The 23695-nt window shown below is 34.0% G+C and overlaps 1 protein-coding gene across 5 annotated transcripts in view; it reads right to left on the reverse strand.

Moving 5' to 3' along the window:
- Positions 1 to 6752: 6752 nt before the first annotated feature.
- KTN1 (kinectin 1) overlaps positions 6753 to 23695 on the reverse strand; it is an 88899-nt gene continuing 71956 nt past the window's right edge. For 2 of the 5 annotated variants that reach the window (XM_039866530.1, XM_039866527.1), the window contains 11 exons: positions 21644 to 21733; positions 19996 to 20076; positions 19126 to 19215; positions 18901 to 18993; positions 17782 to 17853; positions 17454 to 17537; positions 17204 to 17287; positions 14694 to 14777; positions 13055 to 13147; positions 12134 to 12254; positions 6753 to 7236 (listed from right to left, as the gene is read on the reverse strand). In XM_039866530.1, the coding sequence (XP_039722464.1) occupies positions 7232 to 7236; positions 12134 to 12254; positions 13055 to 13147; positions 14694 to 14777; positions 17204 to 17287; positions 17454 to 17537; positions 17782 to 17853; positions 18901 to 18993; positions 19126 to 19215; positions 19996 to 20076; positions 21644 to 21733 (897 nt within the window). In that variant the 3' untranslated portion in view covers positions 6753 to 7231. The remainder of the gene's footprint in view (positions 7237 to 12133; positions 12255 to 13054; positions 13148 to 14693; positions 14778 to 17203; positions 17288 to 17453; positions 17538 to 17781; positions 17854 to 18900; positions 18994 to 19125; positions 19216 to 19995; positions 20077 to 21643; positions 21734 to 23695) is intronic. The other 3 variants (XM_039866528.1, XM_039866529.1, XM_039866532.1) reach the window with 3 other exon arrangements.

The following is a 23695-nucleotide window of genomic DNA, read 5'->3' on the forward strand; positions in this document are numbered from 1 at the left end:
GGTTATATCAGTTTCTGCTGATACATCATGGCTGCTGTAACAAATCACCACAAACCTAGTGGCTTAAAACAACACAAATTTATTATTTACAGTTCTAGAGATCGGAAGTCGGACATGGGTCCCACTGGTATGAAATCAAGGTGTTGACAGGGCTGGGTTCCTTCTGGAGGCTCTAGGAGAGAATCCTTTTCCTTGCTTTTTTCAGCTTCTAGGAAGTCTAGTCTTTGGGTTACCAAACACCTAGGCATTGGCAGGCTCTATAAAGATTCCAAAGAATATACTTCCACAGCAATACATCTTTCTTGATAACTTTAAAAAGCAAATCAGTAGCAAAATGAAATATGCACTTAAAACACTTAGCATAGTACCTAGAAAACAGCACTCAATATATTTTTGCAATTATTTTGATTCCCACTATTTTCATATTATTAATAAAATGATCCCTAGCAAATTATTACTTAGTTGCTTTATATGGGCATCAGACATTATCTAGTTAAAAGCTGGGTGAGATATTCTAGGTAAGTGTATATCCTAGGATGTTGGGTGATACATTCTAAGGTGGTGAAATAGCTCACACTTCACTCCTCAGCCATTCTGAGAGTGATTAGAGAGCAGGGCCCGTTGTCTACTAAGGCTACTTATAACATTAAAACCAGGTGCTCAGTACCTCCAAATAAAGTTTTGTATTTCCTAGGCAAGTGTGGGTAGGAAATGCAATAGCTTATTCAATAGTTATTAAGTTATGGGCAAAAAGATTGGTTGTTAGAAAAAACCTTGTTCCATCTGACTGGACATATTTATCTAACAGAGGAACAAGTCTATAGAGACTGCCCACTAAGGAAACATCAAGGCAAGGATTCTGTAATAATCTTTAAACCTGGGTTTCTATATTGTCCTCTCACTGTTGAGTGCATAAATCATCCTGTCCTTAGTATCAAAAGAAAAAAAATACTTATGTTTTTCTCATTTTATTCCAACTGATTCTTTCTTCAAGGGGATAAAAATTGTAACATTGGTCAATGGGAGAAAAGCATTCAAACATATTCAGATTTGAGGAAAAGGCATAAAGAAATCTACTAAAGAGGAAAAAAGCTTAAGACAAATTTGTTTTTTTAAAAATACTCCTTGTGTGGCATAACCAGGAAATACCAAGGAACACAAAGGACATGCAGAAAAACATCAGTTAGCACTTTGCCATTTTTAAGGCTTATTTTGGGAGAACTCAGTTTTCAAGATGTAGGATGAGCACATGCTGCAATCTCTCTCCCTCCCCAAATCTGTAAATATTCCCCCAATTCTTTCTCATTTTCTACCTGAAGAGGATAATAACCAGCCTGCTAAAGTAATTTGAAAATTCAAACCACTTCACATAATTTCCTGCCAAAACTTCGCATTCTTGTTAACCTCTTTTATTCTAAACCAAGACTAAAATTTTTTTTGGATGGGGGCTTGTAGTTTTTCTTTTTTGATGTATCTACAAATTCAGGAAACTGGTGTCATACAGGTCATGTTCACAGACCCAAATGTAATAATATTTGAAAAAAAAAAAATTTAAAAATCTATGATGTGAAAAATACAAACGCACACACACAAAAAAATCTTTTAGCTTAAAGGAAATAAAAATCTAAGTTACATAAAATTTTTATAAATTGTTGAGAATTTAAATGTCCCTTAACAGAGGAATGTACGAATAAATTCAGTTACCAATTCAGTTACAAATGAATGAATAAAAGCTGCATGTATGAACTTTAAAGCTCATATTGAGCAAATAAAGCAAAGGGCAGAGTGAGTTTATAATGTTTGAAAACATGCAAAACACTATTACATGTTGTTTTTGGATACATACATGTGTATTAATTGCATAACATGAAATTAAATGCTAAACATTACCTTCAACACAGTGGCTACACCTGGAGAGGGAGGGAATGGGAATCAGGGAGGGATATGCAAAATGCTTCTACTATAGCTACTGTTTAATTTGTTTAAAAAAAACTCGAGCAAATATGACAAAATGTTAATATTTGATAGTGTGGTATACAAGTTTTTTGTTTTTTCCCCATGATTTTCTGTGTTTGAAATATTTGTGGGTTTTTTAAAATTAAGAACTGAACAACAACGAATTCCCTACATATCAAAATCTGTGGGATGCAAAGATGTCCAGAGGAAAACGTACAGCCTAAAATAAATTTATTTAAAAAAAAAACGACAAGAACTGAAAATATGAGTTAAAGGCAAGTTGGCAAAGTGTAACAAAATAAATCCAAAGTAAAAAGAATGCAAATGATAAAAACATAAATGAATTAAATACAAAATACAGCAACAAAAAAGTGCTGATAGTTGTCCAATATAATTAAAAATTGTTGGGAAAAAAACAATATACTAGACCAGTAGCTCTCAAATTTTTGGTGTCAGAACTTTCACTTTTTTTCTTAAATTGAAGTATAGCTGACAAACAATATTATATTAGTTTCAAGTGTACAACATAGGAATTGGACATTTATATAACTTACAAAATGATAGCACATATCTGTCTAGCACTTATCTGTCGCCATGCAGTTATTACAATATTACTGACTATATTCCATGACTTACTTTACAACTGTTTGTACTTCTTAATCACCTTCACCTATTTCCCCCTTGCCCCTTGCCCCTTCTCTGGCAACCACCAGTTTTTTGTGTCTATGAGTCCGTTTCTCTTTTGTTTGTTCACTTGCTTCGTTTTTTAGATTACAAGTATAAGTTAAATTGTTTGGTATTTGTCTTTGTCTAACTTAATTAATTAGCATGGTACCATCGAGGTCCACCAATGTTGTCACAAACGGTAAGCTTTCATTCTTTTTTTATGGCTGAATAATATTTCATTGTATATCTTTTATACTTTTAAAATTTACTGTCTTTGTTATCTCTATCGATATTCAATGTACTAGAAATTAAAACCAAGAAAAAATTTAAATGTTCATTTCTCAATTTTAAAGCACCAACACAATGAACACATTTTTGTGAAATATGTCAATTTCCAAAAAAAAAAAAAGAAATGATCCCAAAAGATATAGTGAGAAGGCTGGTATTGCTTTACATGTTTGCAAACTTCTTTAATATCTGGCTTAATAGAAGATGGCTGGTTCTGCATTCCATGTTGTGATATGCTGTTTTGGTTGAAGTAGATGAAAAAAAATCTGGCCTCACACAGGTATGTCTTAGAAACAGAGAAGTAGCCATTTCAGCTTGTGGATATCTTTTGATACTAGAACAAAACTCAAGTGGCAACTTCTTAGAGATTAATTGCAATGTGGAGTTTGTGACCCTATCAGTGAACTTTTTGCACTCTGATACATTAAAATCCTTTAGTTTACCTTGCTCTTTGAATCGATCTTTAACCCATGCGCGATTCTGTAATATTGCGCATTGAAATACTGGTTCACTGAGTTATCCAGATATTCCAAACACTGATATTTCATTATACATACCAAAAAAAGGGGGGGCGAATCACATTAACATCATTGATGTCATCAGAAAAGACATTAAATGAATCTGATGTTGTTTTTACTGAGTAGTGATGAAAATACAGTAACTACTGACAGTTTGGAGCCATTGTTTTGATTCTTGTTGAAACACCAAGCAGTTTTATCCATTTTGCTTTAGCACCGTCAGCGAAAAAGGCAAATAACATCTTAGAGTAGTTTAACCTTGCTGACTCTGGTACAGGGTCTTAGGGATGCCCAAGGGTCTGTGGACCGCACTCTGAGAAACACTGAAGTTGACAATCCTTTGTTAAGTACAATCAAGGGGAAATGAGAAGACACATTAACATCAGGAGCAAATGAAGGTAAAAAACCTATACATTAAGTTTTTAAATTATAAGACTGCATAATTACGTGTGTGTGTGCGCGCACACACACACACACGTATGAATCTGAATAAGTGAACTGAGCTCGAAACTTTAAGTTGAGGATTGGAATCCCGGTTCCTTAGTAGCTGTGAGACCTTGGACAATCACACTCCTTGTGCCTGAATTTCCTTAGCAATAAAATGGAGATGGTAATAAAAGCATTCCAATAAATTCTTGTGAGGATTAAATGAGTCAATTAAGGAAAGTGCTTAAAAAATGTCTGGCATGTGGTAAGTTGTATAACTGATGCTGTCTTACAGAATTCCACCAATGAATATGAAATGGCCCAATTTTTGAGGAAAACATAAATGACTAAAATTGAGTCAAGAAGAAACAGAAAATTCCATCGACCAGTTGGTAGAACAGCCAGGACTTGGTCTTGTTTTCCCAACCGTGGTCTTCAACCATCCTCTGCAGCACCTCCCTCTTAAGCACATCGGGAGCAGATCCCATAGCTGTCCTGTAATTTTGGTTAATGTGTGTCCAGCCCAGCCCGGTCCCCCCAGTTCAGGCTTGACTACTAGCCTTAGTGGATGCAACAAGGAGTATGTTCTCCAACTCCTCCTTTGCTCTCCCTTCTCTGGGGACCCAGATAATGAATGGAGTTAAAGGGAAAACACCTCTTTATACAACTGAGGGGTATAAGTGCAGTCCTTTCCTGGTGGTCACTGCTTATTTTATACATGCTATCTAGGGAAGATCCCATGAGTGGCAGGTACCCATATACAGTCTGTCCTAGGATGCAAGACACGTGGAAAATCTGGCCCTGGCTCAAATTCACTCTGGGAAATATGGCTACTGCCCACAGGTACACACTCCATTAGCTCTTGCTGCTGGGGTGAACACCTGCAAGGCACTCAAGCCTGGATGCTTTACACAACGTCACTGACCTCCAAGAAACTTACTAGTTTTGCCACACCAAACTGAAGGGTATAGCCTGTTTCACAGATATCCCCTCACTCCTCCCTTCCACATCTATTGTTTTGGGAAATCAACAAGTCTGCTCCCAACTACACTGGTCATTCTCCCCTCCCTGTAGGCTCTCCCCAATCTGAGTAATTTTCTTAGGGCTTCTTGACTCTATAGGCTGCAACAGTGACAAGAGGAGCCACTAGAAACTGAGAACACATACTCTCTGTCACTTTTGATGCTCCCTTCCTCTACTAGCTATCTGTTTATAATACACTGGGGAAGGGTGGACAGTTGGGGACGGATGAGATAAGGCTAATGTGGCTTTTCATTAATCAGGGCAACTAACAAACTGGAAATATTTAAACTAGTGGGGAAGTGGACTTGAGAGATCTCGCATGGAGCTATCTTGGCATACCTGAAGAATAACTGAATGACAGTGTGATAAGCTTTTCCTCTGATTCTGGAGTAAGGAAGGACAAATTGATGCAAGTAACTGGAACACAATTTTTAATAATTTAATAACCATTAACAACTACAACTGTCCCAAATTGGAACGGGTAATGTTGTAAACTTCCTGCCACGTCAGAGGCAAGAAGATGAATATGTATTTATTTGGTTGGGATTTTGAGGAAGGGGACACAAATTAATGAGATTGGACTGAGTCCTCAGAGATGCTTGCAATTTTTTTAATTCCAACAGAAGGGGGTTGAAAAATAACAATTCTTCTGGGGAACTAAGCTCTGAAGGGAGAGAAGAATAGCAAGAAAATATTGTAAAATAAAAGGTGGAATTTGTTTTGTTTTTTTGTTTGTTTTTTTGTTTTCAAATGGCAAAGACTTAAGTATCTATATAGGCAACGGCAAAGAAAAGAGAGAGAAAGGATGTTGATGCAGTATCTGGCCTTTAGATCAATTTCCCAATAGTTTGAATGGTTTGCTGAAAGCATCCAGGTTACGGCCTGGGGAAGTCCAAATCCCCAGGTAGTCATCCCTGGCCATCAGCAAGCAGCCTCTTCACTTTATTATCTTGGAAATACTATTTGTTGCGTGTGATGTGAGTTGAAAGGGTTGGGAGGCAAACTTTAGCTAACCCTCAAGCTACAAAAATGAATTTCATCCATTCATTCCTTTAAATATTTGAGCACGATTAAGTGTCAGGTGCTTTCTCAAGCCTGGGGATAAAGCAAAGAACAAAAGAGATGATTCCTGCCCTCATGGTGCTTACTCTCCGGTAGGAGCCTAGGGAGTGACCAAATATATCTTGGAAGACTATAAATGTTATAGACGAATATAGGAAGGGGGATAGGGAGGCAGGGGGACACTGGATGATCAAGAAAGACCTGATGAAACAGGTGACATTTAAACAGATTTCAAGATGGTGAGGGAATAAGCCAAGACTAATATTTAAGAGAAGAGTTTTAAGTTAGAACACAGTGGAAAGGCCTCATTGTAGTAGCATGACTGAAAGAGCAAGGAGGCCACTGTATGGCCTAACAGGTACCTTAATACTCAATGGCATAAAATATTTGTCAGTTGTTATTTAGCATCTAAGGGCTCAGTGTTCAGCCAATTATTTAAAAAAAAAAAAACTTCAATGACAAAAAAGATAGCACATGTAAACTGTGTAACACAATACCTGACAGGGAAACTAAGTCAATTCTTATTTCTTAAAATATTAGTAATAAAAATAAAATAGCACTCCTCAACCCGAAGTGGGGGTGGTAAGTCTGAAACTCTAAATACTTGCCTCATCCTTTCTGTAAACCACAGCACTCTGGACAGAATTTACAATGCACAGAATCACAAAGACTCAGAACTCCAATTAGAGAAGTTACATAAATAACGATACCCTATCTTATTTGTCTAAAGGTTACAATTACTAATTGTGTTCTAAATTATGTTGATATATAGTGCTAATGAAATCTGTTCAAACTCAACGAAATTAAAACAAGTCTGAATAATAAGCATCCCTTTATTTGCTGACGCCATTACAAAAACTGATTACATTAGCAACAAAAAAGTGTTTTCTTGAGTTGAAGTCAGAGGCAGTTACTCCCCAAAATGTTAAGTAAAACAGTGTACAACATCAGTATTAAAATGTTAAATTTTACATTGTCTTTACCACTTTTGATCTTCTGAACAATTTTATTGAGCAAAATAAGATAAAAGAGTACATGTTTATTTTATCTTCAGGAATGTAAAGGTCTAATTATTCAAACAGTTTTTATTATAAAACTAAACTCTGAAGGTGTCTACAGAGTTGGCTTTTTTTCTCTCTCTTTAAATCAGTAGTCTAACAAGGATTAGAAAAGACAAAACTCTGTTCAGTGTTTCTGACGAAGTAGAAAGGGTGAAAACATAAATAAGGCTTTAATTTGGCAAAATATAATACAATGCCTCCTGTTATCCTTGAATGGTTTCCCCAATTACTTCACTCTGTAAAAGATCAGAAAGGAAGAAATTCATTTCAAAACAAAGAAACAAAAGGCAATCAGAAGATATTTGTCAAACACCAAACGTACATATTTCATTTGATCTAGCATGGCCCTTTCAACAAGGATCAAAGCAATTAATATTAATGATAACCAAAATCAAGAAAAAAAATCTCAGAATTCATAAAGGTTTTTTTTTTAATGGAGATTTTAAAACATGTGAGCCAAAATCTCAGACCAAACTGAGAATAACATAGGGATTTTAAAATCCTATTTAAAACATTTACAAGAACAACATTGAGAATCCATTTTTATTAGTTCTACTCAAGAGAACTGTAAAGCTATTAAGGTGAATGAGTAGCACTGAAAAGAGACTGAAATTTACAACTCTCCATCCATGAATAAATAGCTTAAGTTTCGGAAAGAGATTTTCTGAGGTCAAATGAAGCTTTCTAAGTCAGATAAAATGACTAAAGAATTTAAAATCCAAAGGATTTAACAAATGCAACATGTGAATTTTGACTGGATCCTGGTTTGGGAAAAATAAAAGATACTTTGGGTATAATTGGGGAAACTAATACTGGATGATATTACAGAACTACTGTTTCTTTTTTTGATGTGATAATGGTACTATGGATTTGTAAGAGAATGTCTTTGTTCTTAAAGATGCATACAAAAGTGCTTAGGTATAAAATGTCCTACCTGAAAGTTATTTTCAAATAGTTTGACATCAACAAAATATGTACACACATACAGAGAGATGAAGCAGGTTAAGGGCATGTAATATACTATTCTTTCAACTTTTCTTTACGTGTGAAATTTTTCAAAATAAAAAGTTGAGGGGAAAAGAAGCAATTAGAAAGTTAAAAAGCAAAGTTATCACTGGCTATCATGTTCTTTAATTAAAACAAAATTAACAGCTGATCAGAAAGTCTACATAGCCCACTGGTACATTAAACTATGAAGTGCTATGTAAACACATTCCCGAAAATAAAAACCTGATCTATATGACAAGTGTAAAGTGTAGAAAGAAAAGCTAGTTTTTATCTGAAACTTTAATTCTTAATACTTCAATAGCACTACAAAAGAACTTCTTTCTTCAGAAACAAGAGAACTGCATCATAAAAGAATCTATTTGTCAAAGGGAATAGAGAGAACACATACATACAAAACACATAGACGAAACTTCACCTCAATTTTTTTTGGATAACATCGAGAGCCTCTCCAATTCACTACTGATAAACCAAATACCAAGTCGCAATTGACTGAAAAAACTATAAAAGGCTGGCAACAAAGGATCAGACAGAATGGGTGAAAAAGAAAGCAGTGGCAAAAAAGCGCCTGAATTAGGAAAAAGAAAAGTGCCGATTAAGAGCAAAGACCCTGGGCCCAGACCACCTCGATTTAAATCTCAGCTCACCTAGTTAAGGGCTGTGTGACCTCAGCAAGTTATAGAACCTCTTACAGTCTGTTGCAAAATGGGAATTAAAATATTAATAATAATACCACCTACCTACTGTACTGGGTTGTTGTGACGATTAAATAAATGATAATGGCTACATGTTAGAAGCGTGCTGATGCTTAGAAGCATCATCATGAAGTGTCAGCTATTAAAACTGTCATCCTCTCTCCAAAGGATTCCACAAACTGGTTATCGTCTCAATGTCTGTGTCCCCAAAATTCATATGCTGAGATTCTAACCCCCAGTGTAATGGTACTTGGAAGTGGGGCCTTTCGAAGACTCCACTGTCATGAATGGGATTACTGCCCTTACAAAATGGACCCCAGACACCTCCCTTGCTCCTTCTGCCATGTGAAAACACAGCAAGAAGGTGGCCACCTTTAAACCAGGAAGCAGGTTTCACCAGAATCTTCTGGTGTCTTCATCTTATACTCCCCAGCCTGCAGAACTGTGAGAAATAAATTGTTGTTTAAGCCACCCAGTCTATGGGATTTTTGTGATAGGGGGCCCAAAGAGACTAAGATGCTGGGATGAGAAAGTTTTCTGACATTGTCAGATATACACTTAGAACACTAAGAAGTAGGCAAATTTGAAACATAAGGAAAAGGAGATATCTAGGAACAAAAAAAGTATACTATAAAAACTGGCACTGCCAGTCCAAAGCTACAACAAATTATCTTAATTAAAAATAAAAAGTGGGGAAAATTACAGCCTTTTTTTTGGCGGGGGGGTGGGGCACAGGCAGAGAGGTAGAGGAGATGGTTAAGAAAAGGTTAAGGTTTTACAAACTGAGGATATAAGATAAATACACCTGCCCCTAACAGTTCACAGAAATGCTAAGTACTGTGAGTACTATGTATTAGGATTTAGAAAACTAAATTACTATATATCCCTTCTTTCATTTTTGTCTTTTAAAGATAGTGTTTCCCTTACCGAATATGTATAGCATTACCTTAAACAATTCCTATGTTTTTACAGTATATACTAAAAAGAAGTTTCTTGACATCAGATTTTAACCTATTACCTATATTCTGATGATTAAAAAAATTATATTTACAACTTAATTATCTAGTCATAGTTTTAGAAGAGTTCACATGAGGAAGACTATACTGAGCAAAAATGATAGCTAAAGTTAAAAACCTGAAGGTAACAAACATTTAATGAAGAGCTATGGGAACCAAGGGATCTATCTGTAAGGAGGGGTTAGCATTGTCAATGCTGAGTAAAAACTATGGAAGGAGAGTTCTTAAGAGACCAGCAGACTTCTACCTTCATACAATCCATTCTATCCTGATGCTCAACCACCCTTTCACTTGCCAAATTTGGACTTTTGTTCATCAGCTAACAAAGAATGCGGAGTTATCACTTATGGAAGATACCTGCCAAACGACAGTTCAGTTTTAGCTGTGTTGCCAGAGTATTTTTTTTATTTAACAAATTACTACAATTTTGTAAGTTAGGGGGGAAATCTGAGAAATAAAAGTGTTATTACTAATGAATGTACAAGCGTCAAATTTAATATGCTTAAAGCAAATGTGGAAACAGGCAAGCCAAAGATGGTTCACAAGACTTAGTATCAGCAGCCCATGTGTTTGGGAGAAAAAAAATATTAAAGAACACCTTTGAAATGCTGGAGAGGTACTATTAACGAGGTCTAAAGGCAAAGAGTAATAGGAGATCATATAATTTTTTAAGCTCTCAGAAACGAAGCCTTTCCCTTATAACACAAAGGCCTATGGACTGACCAGCATATGTAGCTTATTTCATAACTATTTTCAATATCCTAGATGCAAAAGAAGGGCACGTATTTGATTTAGCAATTAGTAAATCAATATTTCACTGGAAATGGCAGGTAGAGAAGCCATTCTAGAGTAGATGAAGAAGTTAATAGCAAGTAAGACGTAGATATTGTGAGAATAGTTTAAGAACCTTTGTTAAACAGTGAAGTAAGAAAAATAATGTGGTAACCTAAAGGAAGTACATGGTTAAAATAAGACTTTGAAAAAATAAAATCTGAGCATGTTTTTAATTCTGAACAGAAGGAGCATGTGGAGAGAAGAGAGTTAGGCTAAAGATATGGAAAGGAGAGTTTCAGTGTGAAGCAGGAAGCACGGTTACTTCCTAATTTGGGGAAGGGGGTAATGTGGCAGAAGTATAACTCTAGACAATTGAAAAGTCAGCTTATTAAGGCTGAAAGAATAAAGTATAATTACTTTTTTGCTGACAAGTTAAAAAAATGAGCTGGGTTTATTTGGAAAGTCTTCTTAGAGGTAACTGATCTGAAAGAACATTTTAAAGGACACCATATGCTAAGGCAGGAAGGCAAAAGGACAATCATTCTGTAAAAGTGAAATGGAATGCCTCTGTGATCAAAATGGTGGTCCATCCTAACTTTTCCATGACACATCACCTATTCTGAGGCCTCTGCATAGCCTTAAGAGTCTTAAGTTTGGGTTCTGAAAGAACAAGTCACTCTACTGATCTCCAGGATACCATGGTTATTTTAAAACAGCTTCAGTGTGTATTGAATATCCTAATTATCCAAGACAGTGTGATTTAAGTCATTCTTAAAACAAGTAAAACCCAAGAATCAACCAACCAATTAATCTGTATTCAGCAGCTGAAATACAAATCATTTTAAAAATATTTTTATATTCTATAAATTTATTTTTTTAATCATAACTGACACTATTATATTAGTTTCGGGTGTACAACACAGTGTTTCAACATTTATATACTTTACAAAGTAATCTACTAACCATCTGTCACCATAGTTATTACAATATTACTGACTCTATTCTCTATGCTGTGCACTACATCCCTAAAAGTCATTTTTAAATGCCAACAAATCTAAGCTTTCCCAAGTAATATGGGCAATAAAATTTCATGACATGGGCTGATTAATGATGAGTATATTTATCTTCCATTAAGACTGTCACTTTAGAAGTTAAAAAATGCATTTGATTACTTATAAGCAGACCAATAAAACCCAGCTTCCAATTTAAAGAAACTGTGATGACTTGATTTTCAGTTCAGCATCTTAACTCAGTAAAAACATCAGTCACTTTATTTAACAAAGTCACTTTAAAAATCACACAGATACTTTATTAGAACTAAGATCAGGATAAACTAAAGAAGCAGTTGCAGACATTATGCCAATAAAGAAAACCTAAGCAACTGTTTTATATAAAGGTCAATGAAGGCAGAGAAAAAGGGTTTTTTCCCCCTCCAAGCTCCAAGACCAAAATATGTACAAGATGGAAATAAAACTCCAAGAAAGCTAAAGCTGTCGTCTGGTGATTCTGAAAGAGATAAAGAAGGACTATTTCCACTAGAGCAATGACAGCTTCTGTATTTATGGTAAACACACACTACCAGACATTTGCATGTACACATTATGTCAATTACCCACAGACAGTAACACTTGAGTTATTCTTACCTAAGACCTGGTAGTGTTCTTTCTCCTTTGTGAGTTGTTGGTTTACTGCCTGAAGCAACTGCTGTAACTGTGTTACAGTCTGATTTAGACTTACAGACATTGTCTCCTTCTCAGAAGATTCCTAAAAAGAAGATGGAAGTAATGAAAAACTCGAAACACAATGAAAGGCCATTTGCAACCAAAACCTGAAAATATTTTATTGTCGTTTTAAATACAAACATGAAAAATCTGAAAAATGACATAAAAATCAATAATAAAAACCATAGAGAAATGGTGTTTGCTACCTGTAAGTGCAAATTAATTTGCACCAAAGTTGTGTCATAAATGTTGTCACTGGGCCACAAAGGGAAAAACTGTAATCTATGAATATCAGATATAAATCCATTTCTTTAAGAAAAAAATATGCGGGGCACCAAAGGAGAGCACATTCATAACAGTAAAAATAACAGTAAACATATACTGAGCTCTTTCTAAGTGCTAAGCACTGTTCTAACTGTTTTATATAGTAACTCATTCGTTTCAACAATTTTACAAGATGAGTACATTGCCATTTACAAATGGGGCAACTAAAGCATAAAGAGGAATCTGCCCAGTCACACAGCTACTAAGTATCAGGGCCAGGATTCTAAGGAAGGCAGTCTAACAGTCTATATACTCTTGAGTAGTATGCCACAACACTTCCCAACACAAATCTTAAAATTACTGTTATTATCTCACTAAGCTAAAGTGAAAATAAACATTAATAAAAACACTACATTTCAGAGACAGGCTATCTCAAGAAAAAGATGAATGCAACACAACTGATAGAAAAAAATTTACAAAGGCATTTTTTTAAGTCAGAGATGGATCTTGCATGTTTTATTCTTTACAAAGTTTATAAGACAATTAGCCCAAAGATTTGAGGTTAAAGAAAATGCATACCATTTCTGACGAAACATCACTATTTTCAATAACAGTAGTATCTCCAGCAGCTTTTACTATTTTTGACTGGATAAGATCCAGTGACTGTTGAGCCTGTAAGGAAAGACACATGGTAGCCTCCAAATATTACAATTGACAAATATATAAAAGAAAAAAAGTGAGTGATTTTCTTACATATTTTGTACAAGATTAAAGCTTCTCTAAAAATACAATGTAAAGTTAACCTATTCAGTTTTTGCTCCAAAATGAACACAGCTTCCTCTCCCACCAGATGGCAAAAACATATGGCTCACTGTTTTGGGAAGTTCAAACAATACACAGTTGATATTTAGGTTCACATTAGTCTAGATGAGGGGTCAGCCAAGTCTGGCCACAGCCTGTTTTTGAACAGCTCACAAGAATGGTTTTTACATTCCTGTAAAGGGTTATGTTAAACAAACAAAGAAGAGTATGTGAGAGAAACCATATGTGGGCCATAAATCCTAAATAGTTTGTGGTTTTGCTGACCCCTGGTTTAGATCTCTCTTCTGTGCATATGGGCAAAGAGTAAATTGGCAGAAAGTTTTATATAAGTGGTCTTTTAACATACACGCTGTTTTATACTTCCTTGTTTTACAAAGTATTTTGTTAACCTTTCTCATGTCAATAAATATTTTTGTGCATTTCCAATCAGATGTTGCACACTATTCCTATTACAGATATGGGGCAGCTCACTGTAACCTATGGTTGCTATTTTAGCTATCATAAATAACATGGCATATCTATTATCTTTGAGCACCTGTTTAATATTCTTAAAGTACCTTCTGAGAAACTAATTGTGAAGCTAAAATTGCACACTATATATTTTGATCAGAGGTCAAAAATTAACATCACTTATCAAAGTAAATTATATTGCTCAACCTTGATCATATATCTACTTTTGGGCTCTAAAATGAACTTCTTAAGTTCCTATTTTATCTACTGGTACAATAACACCAAAATTAACTGGAAGCAATTCTAGATTCCTAGACTTCTGGATAACAATTATAAACTATAATCATATAGAACCAACAAAATATTTCTTTCAATTTCTGAAAAAGTAACATGTTTGTCTAATGACTATCTCTCTCATAAACACAATCATAGCTCTAAAAAGTAGCAAAAAGAATATGTGAATGACACTATTGAATATATTTCAGAATTATAAATAACTTATCAACCTAATGCAAAAAATAGAAACTGTAATCCTAAAAATCACCTATTAAGAAAAATGATTTCTACAGAGAACTAAATGAAAGGAACACATTTCTGAAACATCAGAGGTCTATACATCTTTTAGATCCATTAAAGATAAATGACTACATATGCAAATCCCAATAAAAATATATATGGATGCCACCAAATTTTTAAAAAATAACTTCAATTAAAAGTTTAATCTATACTTTATAAAACAGTTAATTATACAAATGTGATAAAATGATAACGCAAATTAAGAATGGAAAAACCCAGAAGTTCAGTTCCAAAAACTAACAGCTTAAATTTATAAACAATTAATATAATGATGAAAAAGAATAAATCCAGAATTAGCAATATGTCTGCTTAAGATTCAAGAATAATATAGCATGATGATATGGCACCTTCTGCACAAGCAGTACCTTACCTTATGCAAGTCACCAGCTACCTTCTGTCTTTCACTTTGTTCAGTTCGAAGTTTTGTGAGTGTTTCATTTAATTGTGTTTTTAACTGTAAAAATAAAAGACCACCACAATTAACTTAATTTGCAACCTTCTTTGATTATGCTGAAACCTCTAGGACTGAAGAATGAATGAGAAAGAATAGGATCTCTAACAGTTATTATGCACAGTGGATTAGCCAATATACTGCATGAGATGTATAGAAAAGCTAATAAGCAGTGGAGGTTCCCATCTGTAAAGCTGAACATCAGAAAAGCTATAGAATCAAACCAGAGTTTAGAGTAGAAAGCTGGGAATATAAAAACAAAACCATCAAATTCCTGTAAAGCACCTTTTACTATTCATAAAGTAGTTTGTTCATATTTAAATTCTTCCAAATTAAAAGGCAAGTAGACAGAAATTTTACTAGTTTTTAAAGGCAGTCCTGATCTATACAATTCAGTTAAGAAGAGTCAATTATACAATATTTTAAAAGACAGTGAACAGAAGGTTACAAATCCGGTAAAATGAAAATGTCAAAAATTTAAATTCTGATCTTCATTTAAGATGTCACTGAAGAGATCAGTGCAAGGTCACACTGGCCTAATTATACCAACAAGAAATGTCTTAAGATGACACTTCTCAATAACCAACTTGTCAAAACAGTAATACAGCTCTATAAAACTCTAGTGCTAATATATAATGCCTCTTCTCTTGATAACTGTTCCACGTAAATACAAATAAGGGATATGGACTACACTGACAAAAAATAATTTTCTTATTAAATTCATCAAGTTAATTGATTCAGCCTCCCACCCACTGGCATGACACTCCAAAGAGTTCTGGAGGCCTCAAAGAGGGTAATATAAGATACTGAGATTTCGAACTAGAGGGAGAATTACTGGAGGACATTCCACCTGGAAATTTTATTTTTGGAACTTTAAATACCCAAACGCTTCAGTTTTTGCTCCTATACTTAACTCTAATATAATAGATCGGAGAGGTTATTCCTTTGGCCTAAAAACAATGTATGTACAAGTGAACAAAACTATTTTATCTTAAACTATGGCAACAGTTTTCTTGAGCAAACGAAGAAACAGAAAAACTCAAAGATTACAAACTCAAGGCACGCACACGTGCATACACACACACACATGCACAGAAACAAACAAACAAATAAAAAACATTCAAAAATGGCCTCTTGACAGAAAGGACAAAAAATACAAAGAGAGCATCAGGCTAAAGGCTCAAGCAGAATCTTATGGGTTTGATGCCACTGTTGGAGTTAGCCACCAAGCACCAAAGTTAAAAGTAATATCTCCCAAGTATAGTTAGAAATTTTAAAAAACACATTATGGAGTAAGTTTTATAGCTGTGGCATAGCACAGTCCTTATCTGTGCAATGTATAACAAACACAGGTAGAACACAAGTCTTACACTGTAGTGAGAATGATTCAATTAAAGAAAAGTGAAGATAAATAAAACAAAAATTTTATTTCAAAAATAAAGAGGGGAATGTGGGTGGGCTCTATATGCACATTTCATAGAGCCCTACTTCGAAAGTTGATTCCCATAAATCACTGCCATAATACAGAAGACCAACCACAAATAAACAAATTAAGACGTTTTCTTTGGTACAAATAGCAAAAATTCCAAACTGGGCAAGGTTAACTTGGAGTAAGGAGAAAACTTACTATGATCTTCCCAGAGCTTAACCAGGTACTTCTTAAAAATCTAATCATGTGCTATAACAATTTTTAAGTCACAGAAAGACATAATGATTGTTTTTTGAAACATACTACAAGATAGTCATATTTATCTTAACGACTGTCTGTCACAATCAGTGCAAATTTCCAAAAACTTTAAGAATGAGAATACAGAGTACTCTATTTTTTATAAGACATTTAGCTAACTTTAGTTATCTTTAAGTCTACTGTTTTATGATTACTATACTCTAAGGGATATGTTGATGATAAAGAATTTCACAAGCTTTTTGTTACCTATAATCTATAGAAAGATCAGGTAAAAAATAAGAGGTTAGATTGGATTACTGCCCTTGAATGAAGAGTGTGCATCTTCAACCTTTAATAATCTCCTTTCGGGTTAAAAAATAAGAGATCTAGTTAACTACGGTAACTCTGAAGAGAGAATTTTCACAGTTCAGCCAATCTTTACCTATTTGTCTCATTTCTTTATTCACTGAAAATAATGCTGTTCAAGAAATTAGGTTTTATATAACATGGAAAATTCTTTTTGAAAAAGAGTTGCAAGCCACCATACCACTGTTAGGAGCTAAGGAAAGAAGAATCATCTTAGAAGTCAAGAAAAGAAAGATCATCTTAGGACTCATCAGAATATGAAGAGTAACTTAAATTTACAAAAACGCCAAGCTAAAGATGTTGTTAGCAAGGAGAAAAAGTTTGGATGGTTTCTCCACATGTCAACACAAGTGTTTTCAGAGCCTACTTGATAACCAGTGGAGAACGAGCTTCTTACCAAATTTAGCTCTTCATTCTGTCTTACTGCTTCAGAATATGAATCATCAAGTTTTTTCTGCAATTCAGTCAACAGATCTTTCAGCTGCAATGAAGTTTAGAGTTTAAGATTGATCTCCTTATGATAGCCCATGTTATGTATGCTACTTGGAAGCTCTGCCACAAACAACTTACACTGAAATACTGTATCATTCTGTTATAAATTTAATCTAAATTGAAAAGCAAGGTTGAAAAAATTCTACTGTAAGTACCTCTCTGACTTCTGTGACATAGGTAGATCGTTCAATTTCTGCCTTCTCTAGTTCCATTTCCAAATGCTCTCGTTCTCGTCTCAACTAGCAATGCAACAAAGAAGAAAAAGTTAACACATTTAAGATTTCCTTGCATGATGCTTCCTCACAAGAGAGTTTATGACACATAGGACTACAAAACTATTTTCTTCTCAAACACTACCCAAGATATTCTTAAATGCATACCTGCATCAGTAGATTAAAGAAATCTTAAAACACAGATCTTAAGATAACCCTTAATGCTAAAAATGAGTCCATAGTTTATAAGTCAAACAATGAAATAACATACATTTTCAATATCTTTATTTTCTTTTCTTAATCGCTCTAGCTCTTGTTCCGAAGATGTGAATGACAACTGCATCTGAAATGTGAAACAATTATATAACCAAGTAAACCATCCAGGATATAGAGGCTTCTAAGCCTATGATCTAGAACCGTAATCACTTAGACACATCAAAGTTTTTGAAATGCATCTCATTTAAAGCCATACTGAATTTTAAAAGACCTTAAAAATGAGAGCATCACATTTAACTTGATTTAAATTGTGGCCAAAATCCATCCCATTTGCATGATATTCTATTAGGCCCAGCTAAAAGCACTTAATATTTTCAACAATTAACTGATAACTGGCTGTATTTAATCACCAAATCCATTTTCACAGAATACCATCAGCAACCCTAAATTCTGCACGGTTGGTGCCAGAAAACAAGTGAACAACAGATGACACTTTTTACCATGCCCAAGTAAATGGGAGAAAAAATAAGACTGCATAATAACATTCAGGTTCCATGAAGAGTAGGACTCACTAACTTTTTCTTGAATACTCTATCATGGATCACAATACAATATTTTAAAACTCATTCTAAACCACAAAATTCTTTATGTCATGTTATCGCATAGTACTTCCGTAATGTTCACAGCACTTTGCATTTTTTATCATTACCTTTTAGTGACACTCTCAACCAGTGAGTCTCAATCTTGAGTGGGAATCAGAATCACTTGGGGGGACCTCTTTAAAACAGTGGTCCCCAACCTTTTTTCACTAGGAACCAGTGCTCTTATGAGAATCTAATGCCTGATGATCTGAGGTGGAGCTGAGGTATTGATGCTAGTGCTAGGGATAGGCTGTAAATACAGATGAAGCTTCGCTCACTCACCCACCACTCACACCCTGCTGCACGGTCCGGTTCCTAAGAGGCCTTGGACCTAAACTGGTCTGAGACCCAGGGGGTTGGGGACCCCTGCTTTAAAACACAGGTTGCTAGCCCCACTGAGTTTCAGATTCAGTAAGTTTTACATGAGGCCCAAAAACACGCATTTCTAACAAGTGCCCAGGTAATGCTGATGCTGCTTGCTCCAGTGCCCACTCTTTGAGAACCACTGTGCTAAGTTCTTCTTTTTTAAATACCTGTTTAATAGTCTTTTGTGATTCATCGACCTTAACTTTCCATTTATTTTCTTCTTGTTCCACACTTCTCTGTAGCTTCTGTAAAATTCCTTCCTATGGACAAAAGTACAGCTGTATTTAAAAAATTGATGTTCTAATGCCAAAAAAAAAACTACTTAAGCCACAAAGGAATAAGCTAATAATTTAAAAATGAAACCAAAATGTAGATTAAAAATCATTTCCTACTGTTTCTGCAAGGACGGACTTATATTTTTCACACTCCAGCTGTAACAATGTGTGCATTTCATCAGCTTCTTTTAATTTGTGCTCTAGAACCTGCGAAGAATGAAATAAAGAAAAATTCTCTAGTTTTACCAGTAAGTTTTGTGCTTCAAATCTGTTTCAGTACTTACTGGTATATCATGACAGTTTCTGCTTTATAATGAAACACTACATTTCAACCTTCTTAAGGGGCAATGAAGTTCAATGGCCTTTTGGTCATTGGGTGCTTGCTAATAACACTCTCTGAGTCTGCTCACTACAAAATATGTTACACAATTTTATAATAAATAGGCTTGTTACTCTTTAGCAGGATGGTAAAATCAAAGCAGATCCACATGTGAAGTAAGGTCACAATGCCTATGCTACACACATGGGAAGGGGGTTTTAACATGCCACTTGATATACAAAGAAAAGTTAATCTCCCAAATTTCAGTAGTTAATGATAAAAACACAGCTAGGTTCTGAACACTCCTACTAATGTATTTGGGGATATTTTAGCAAACCAGTCAGATTCCCCCTACCTCAACTGACCTTTACTTTTTAAACTCAAGCAAAAAAGAGAGTAAGAAATAGTTATATATTGTTTTAGAAATGACTGATATACAGGGTTAAAGAAATGGCAAACGTTAACTCTGTATACATATCAAATGCAACAAAGACTTATAGCATTTCAACCAAAATATACACAAAATGAAATCACCTTCTTATATTTTCTCAATCATTAGTCTACTCAAATATATCCTTTATCTTTCCCTGGTTCAAAAAGACAAAGTCTGATTCACATCTTTTTTCCATATCTGGTTAAAATATAGATACTTCACTTCTTAAACTAACCTTAACCTCCTCTGAACCTGAAGTTTCAGTCACACATTCTTTTGCCTTCTTTTCAAATCCACGTAACCATTCGCTGTAACTCTGTAAAAAAGTAAAAATAACCAATTTCCAAAAATATCTAAATGAAATAGGTGAAAAAAATTTAAATAACCAAATTATATGGTTATAAAAAGGACATAAATAGAAAAACGCTACCCCTATGGAAATTTCAAGGAAAAATATAAGTTATATACACTGTACATACCCCAGCCATGTAAATAAAACACTAAAAATATACTTATGTACTACCATCAAAATTAAATCTTATTTACCCAGACCAAGGATATTTGTAAATGAATTCTGAATTGATAGTTAGAAGATCTGGGCTAAAATCCAGCCTCTCCTACTTACCAGAGCCAGAACTAATATATTTGATCTTTAAAACACAGAAAACCTAGAATGAATAATTTTCCAAAACTTTTTTTCAGGTAAACCATTTCCTGAACTAAGTATTCTGAGCCCATAAACTAAAAGTTTCAGAGGATATCAAACTCTATGAAGGTACTCCAGTAATTCTGAAAATACTTCAAAATAAATATGTATCATGAAGAGCTTTTAAAGTCACAATGGGAAATGATAAGAACACGCAAACATTTACTGTTTAAACCAAGAAAAACTGAATTTGTCCTGACAGGTTAGCTGATGCAAACAGAAATCATTATTGTAAATTATTCTACATTTTTAATGTTTCTTATCTGAATTTTAAACTCTGATAGGGTGTTTATTAACTTGTTATATACTTTAAATCAACTTTACTCTTATTCTTCTTTCAAGTCCTTGGTTTAGTTTCATACAAGAAAAAAGAACACAAAAATTTTATTAACTGTTCTAATTTAAAGCTTTATTTATATGGCTGAAGCAGGATTTTCTATACTCTATCAAATAAAAATAAAAAACAAAAAAACTGGTGCTGAAATCACCTCATAGTACAAAATCATCTCATAGTATAATATACCCCATTGCAAAAATTAGTCAAAAAATACTTTTACGAAAAATTGCACTCTCACATTATAAATCTGAACCAAGATTAAATGAATACTATTAAAATCCTACTTAGCTTTAAATACTGGGATTCAATATAAATTAGTCAGCTGAAAACCTAATTTAGTTTTTTAAAGTCTGCTGTAAACCTCCCTCCAGGTCATATAATTTAGATCACTCCTATGCTGACTTGCTTAGCAAAAAAGCAATAGGAAACAGAATTTAATTCATGTATAAAAGCCCTTTGGTATCTACTGACTTAATATCTTATATTATCTTTTCATAATATTATTATCACTTTATTATCTCAAGGTAAATAGCTTACTATCATTCTTATCTTTAAAACCTAAACAGCTAGACCCTACCTATGTAGCACACAGGAAGTTTATTATGTTTCTTAAATACAGACTACTTGTAGAAATATTCAACTTTCAACAAGTGGATGAACAAAAGCCAAATATCACCACCCATGTCTTATGGTGATTTACACTCTAGGTTAAAAATAGAAAGGAATAAGAACTGGTGCACTACTGAAACCAAGTACAGAGTGCAAATGCTGCTTATTCACAACTTCCCTGAATAATGATAAATATATGTCATGTTTTAAAAAATAATAAATAAATCTTACCAAATTAGAAGGGACAGACACCTTTGGAAATAATTTTTTGAGAACTTCCTTAGCTTCCAACTCAACAGTTTCCACATGTTGTTGTCTTTCCTAAAGCAGAAGATGAACCAAATCAAACTTACAAGATTACAGAATTAAAAAAAAAAAAAAAAAAAAAGGTCTATGGTCTTTTAAGCTCTAAGGGAGGAAAAAGTCATAGTATTTTAAAAATTCATCTTGATACTGACAAATGTTAAAACTTCCCATTTTAAAATGTCAAAATGCTTCCAAAGAAAAAATCTGCAAAATCTCTAAAGCATCCTAAATAACAAATAATGTTTTACATTAATCAAGCCAAAACAATATGTGACAGTATGGACATTTCTTTGCCATCCATTAGAAATCAAGTGATTTGCCCCTCCAGAGACAATTCAAAAACGAACAAATGAAACGAAACACTCAAAAAAACAAAATACGCTTCCTGCAGTTAAAACTTTAAACTACATGCACAAAAAAACAAGAAACAATTTCTATAGCTGAAACAAACTACATACAAAAAGCAACATAATTGAGGCTTATTGGTTGGCAAATTTCTCTACAAAAAATGCATCACTGATAGACTATAATGCCAAGGGATTAAAATGGTAACTTTCATATTTCCAGCTTTAAGGTTAGGTAAAACTACTTATGCTAAAAAAAAGCAAAAACAAAAAAAGACAAAATTTGATGGGTGGTACATATGGGAAAAGGAGAAAGAGGAAAACTGATGGCATATTACTTCACCAATGCTAAGCATCAAGAAGATTAATTCTGGCACTTGTGTATGGACTGTCGGCTGTAAATTTAAAGTTAAGTATTACATATACATGTCTAAATTTAGTGATTTTAAATCCAAGTCTAATGGATATCAATTATTAACTCAAAACCATGGTTTGTCAAAATTAGGGTAATGACTTCATCACATGCAAAATAAAAATCTGATATTCAAACTATCTCTACAGGATAAAAAACTGACACCTATAAAAATGCACATCTAAACCAAGCCAAGAAAATCATCTCAAAACACTTGTGAAGTTCAACAGGTGATGAGAAGGCAAGCAAGGTAGCAAGATCTCAGCCCTATCTTTCCCCCACCATTTAAATGTGCTCTTTGAAATCTATTACAGATTTAAGATGCACACACTTCAATTTAAGAAAACCTAATAACATGAAAAGCTAAAGTTACTCAATAAAAAGCTAGAGATTAAGCACATTCTATACACACAAACAGCTGTGACTTTATTCAGGATTAGTGGATTTTAAAAATAGATGTTTTAATGAAGTATTTTCAATAATTCAGTAAAGTCTATTTTCCAGGAATACACTCACCTAACTGCATAAAATAAGGTATACTCATCAAGGGAAAATGTTTAACTGCCAATTCAGACAATTAAGAGCTCATTTTTATCACCTTACCACAGAAATGGTAGAGCAATCTATAAAGAAAATCTGTTAGGAAAAGAGACATTGTGGAACAGAAGTTTTTTTTTAACTTCCCAAGGAAAAAAGAATCTAAAGGAAAGAAATGTCCTAACTTTTAACCAAAAGGGACTTCTAAAGAGAAGTTACTTTTAGTCTGTACTTACAGTTTTAGCTAAAAAGTTTTCATTTGACATAGTAACTTGGTTGTGGATAGCAATTTCTATCCACTTAACACCTGGAAAAGCTCCAATATTGAAAATTGCATTATTATAATTTCCTTACTTTCTCTAAATGTAATATATATAAAGTATCTTTCATGTGCACATGGTCATTTATAGTAGCTTTTCAAGAATATTTACTCCTTACAACACAACTTGTGGTCCTGCAGCAATCGTTATCACTTTACACCTATGCTGAGGCCTACCTAGATTCCATTAAAATAAAGACTAAATTCTATTCTCTATAGATTATTAGATATGCAAGAAGCCACCATGCACTTGGTGATGAGTTCTGAAATATGGATAAATTCTTATACTTATAACCAAGCACATGATGAAACATGGATAAATTCTAGCTCTTTTAGAATCATAATATGCAAGAATGCCTATCACA

Source organism: Pteropus medius, unplaced genomic scaffold (assembly GCF_902729225.1).
Source record: "Pteropus medius unplaced genomic scaffold, Ma_sr-lr_union100, whole genome shotgun sequence".
Classification (NCBI taxonomy): domain Eukaryota; kingdom Metazoa; phylum Chordata; class Mammalia; order Chiroptera; family Pteropodidae; genus Pteropus; species Pteropus medius.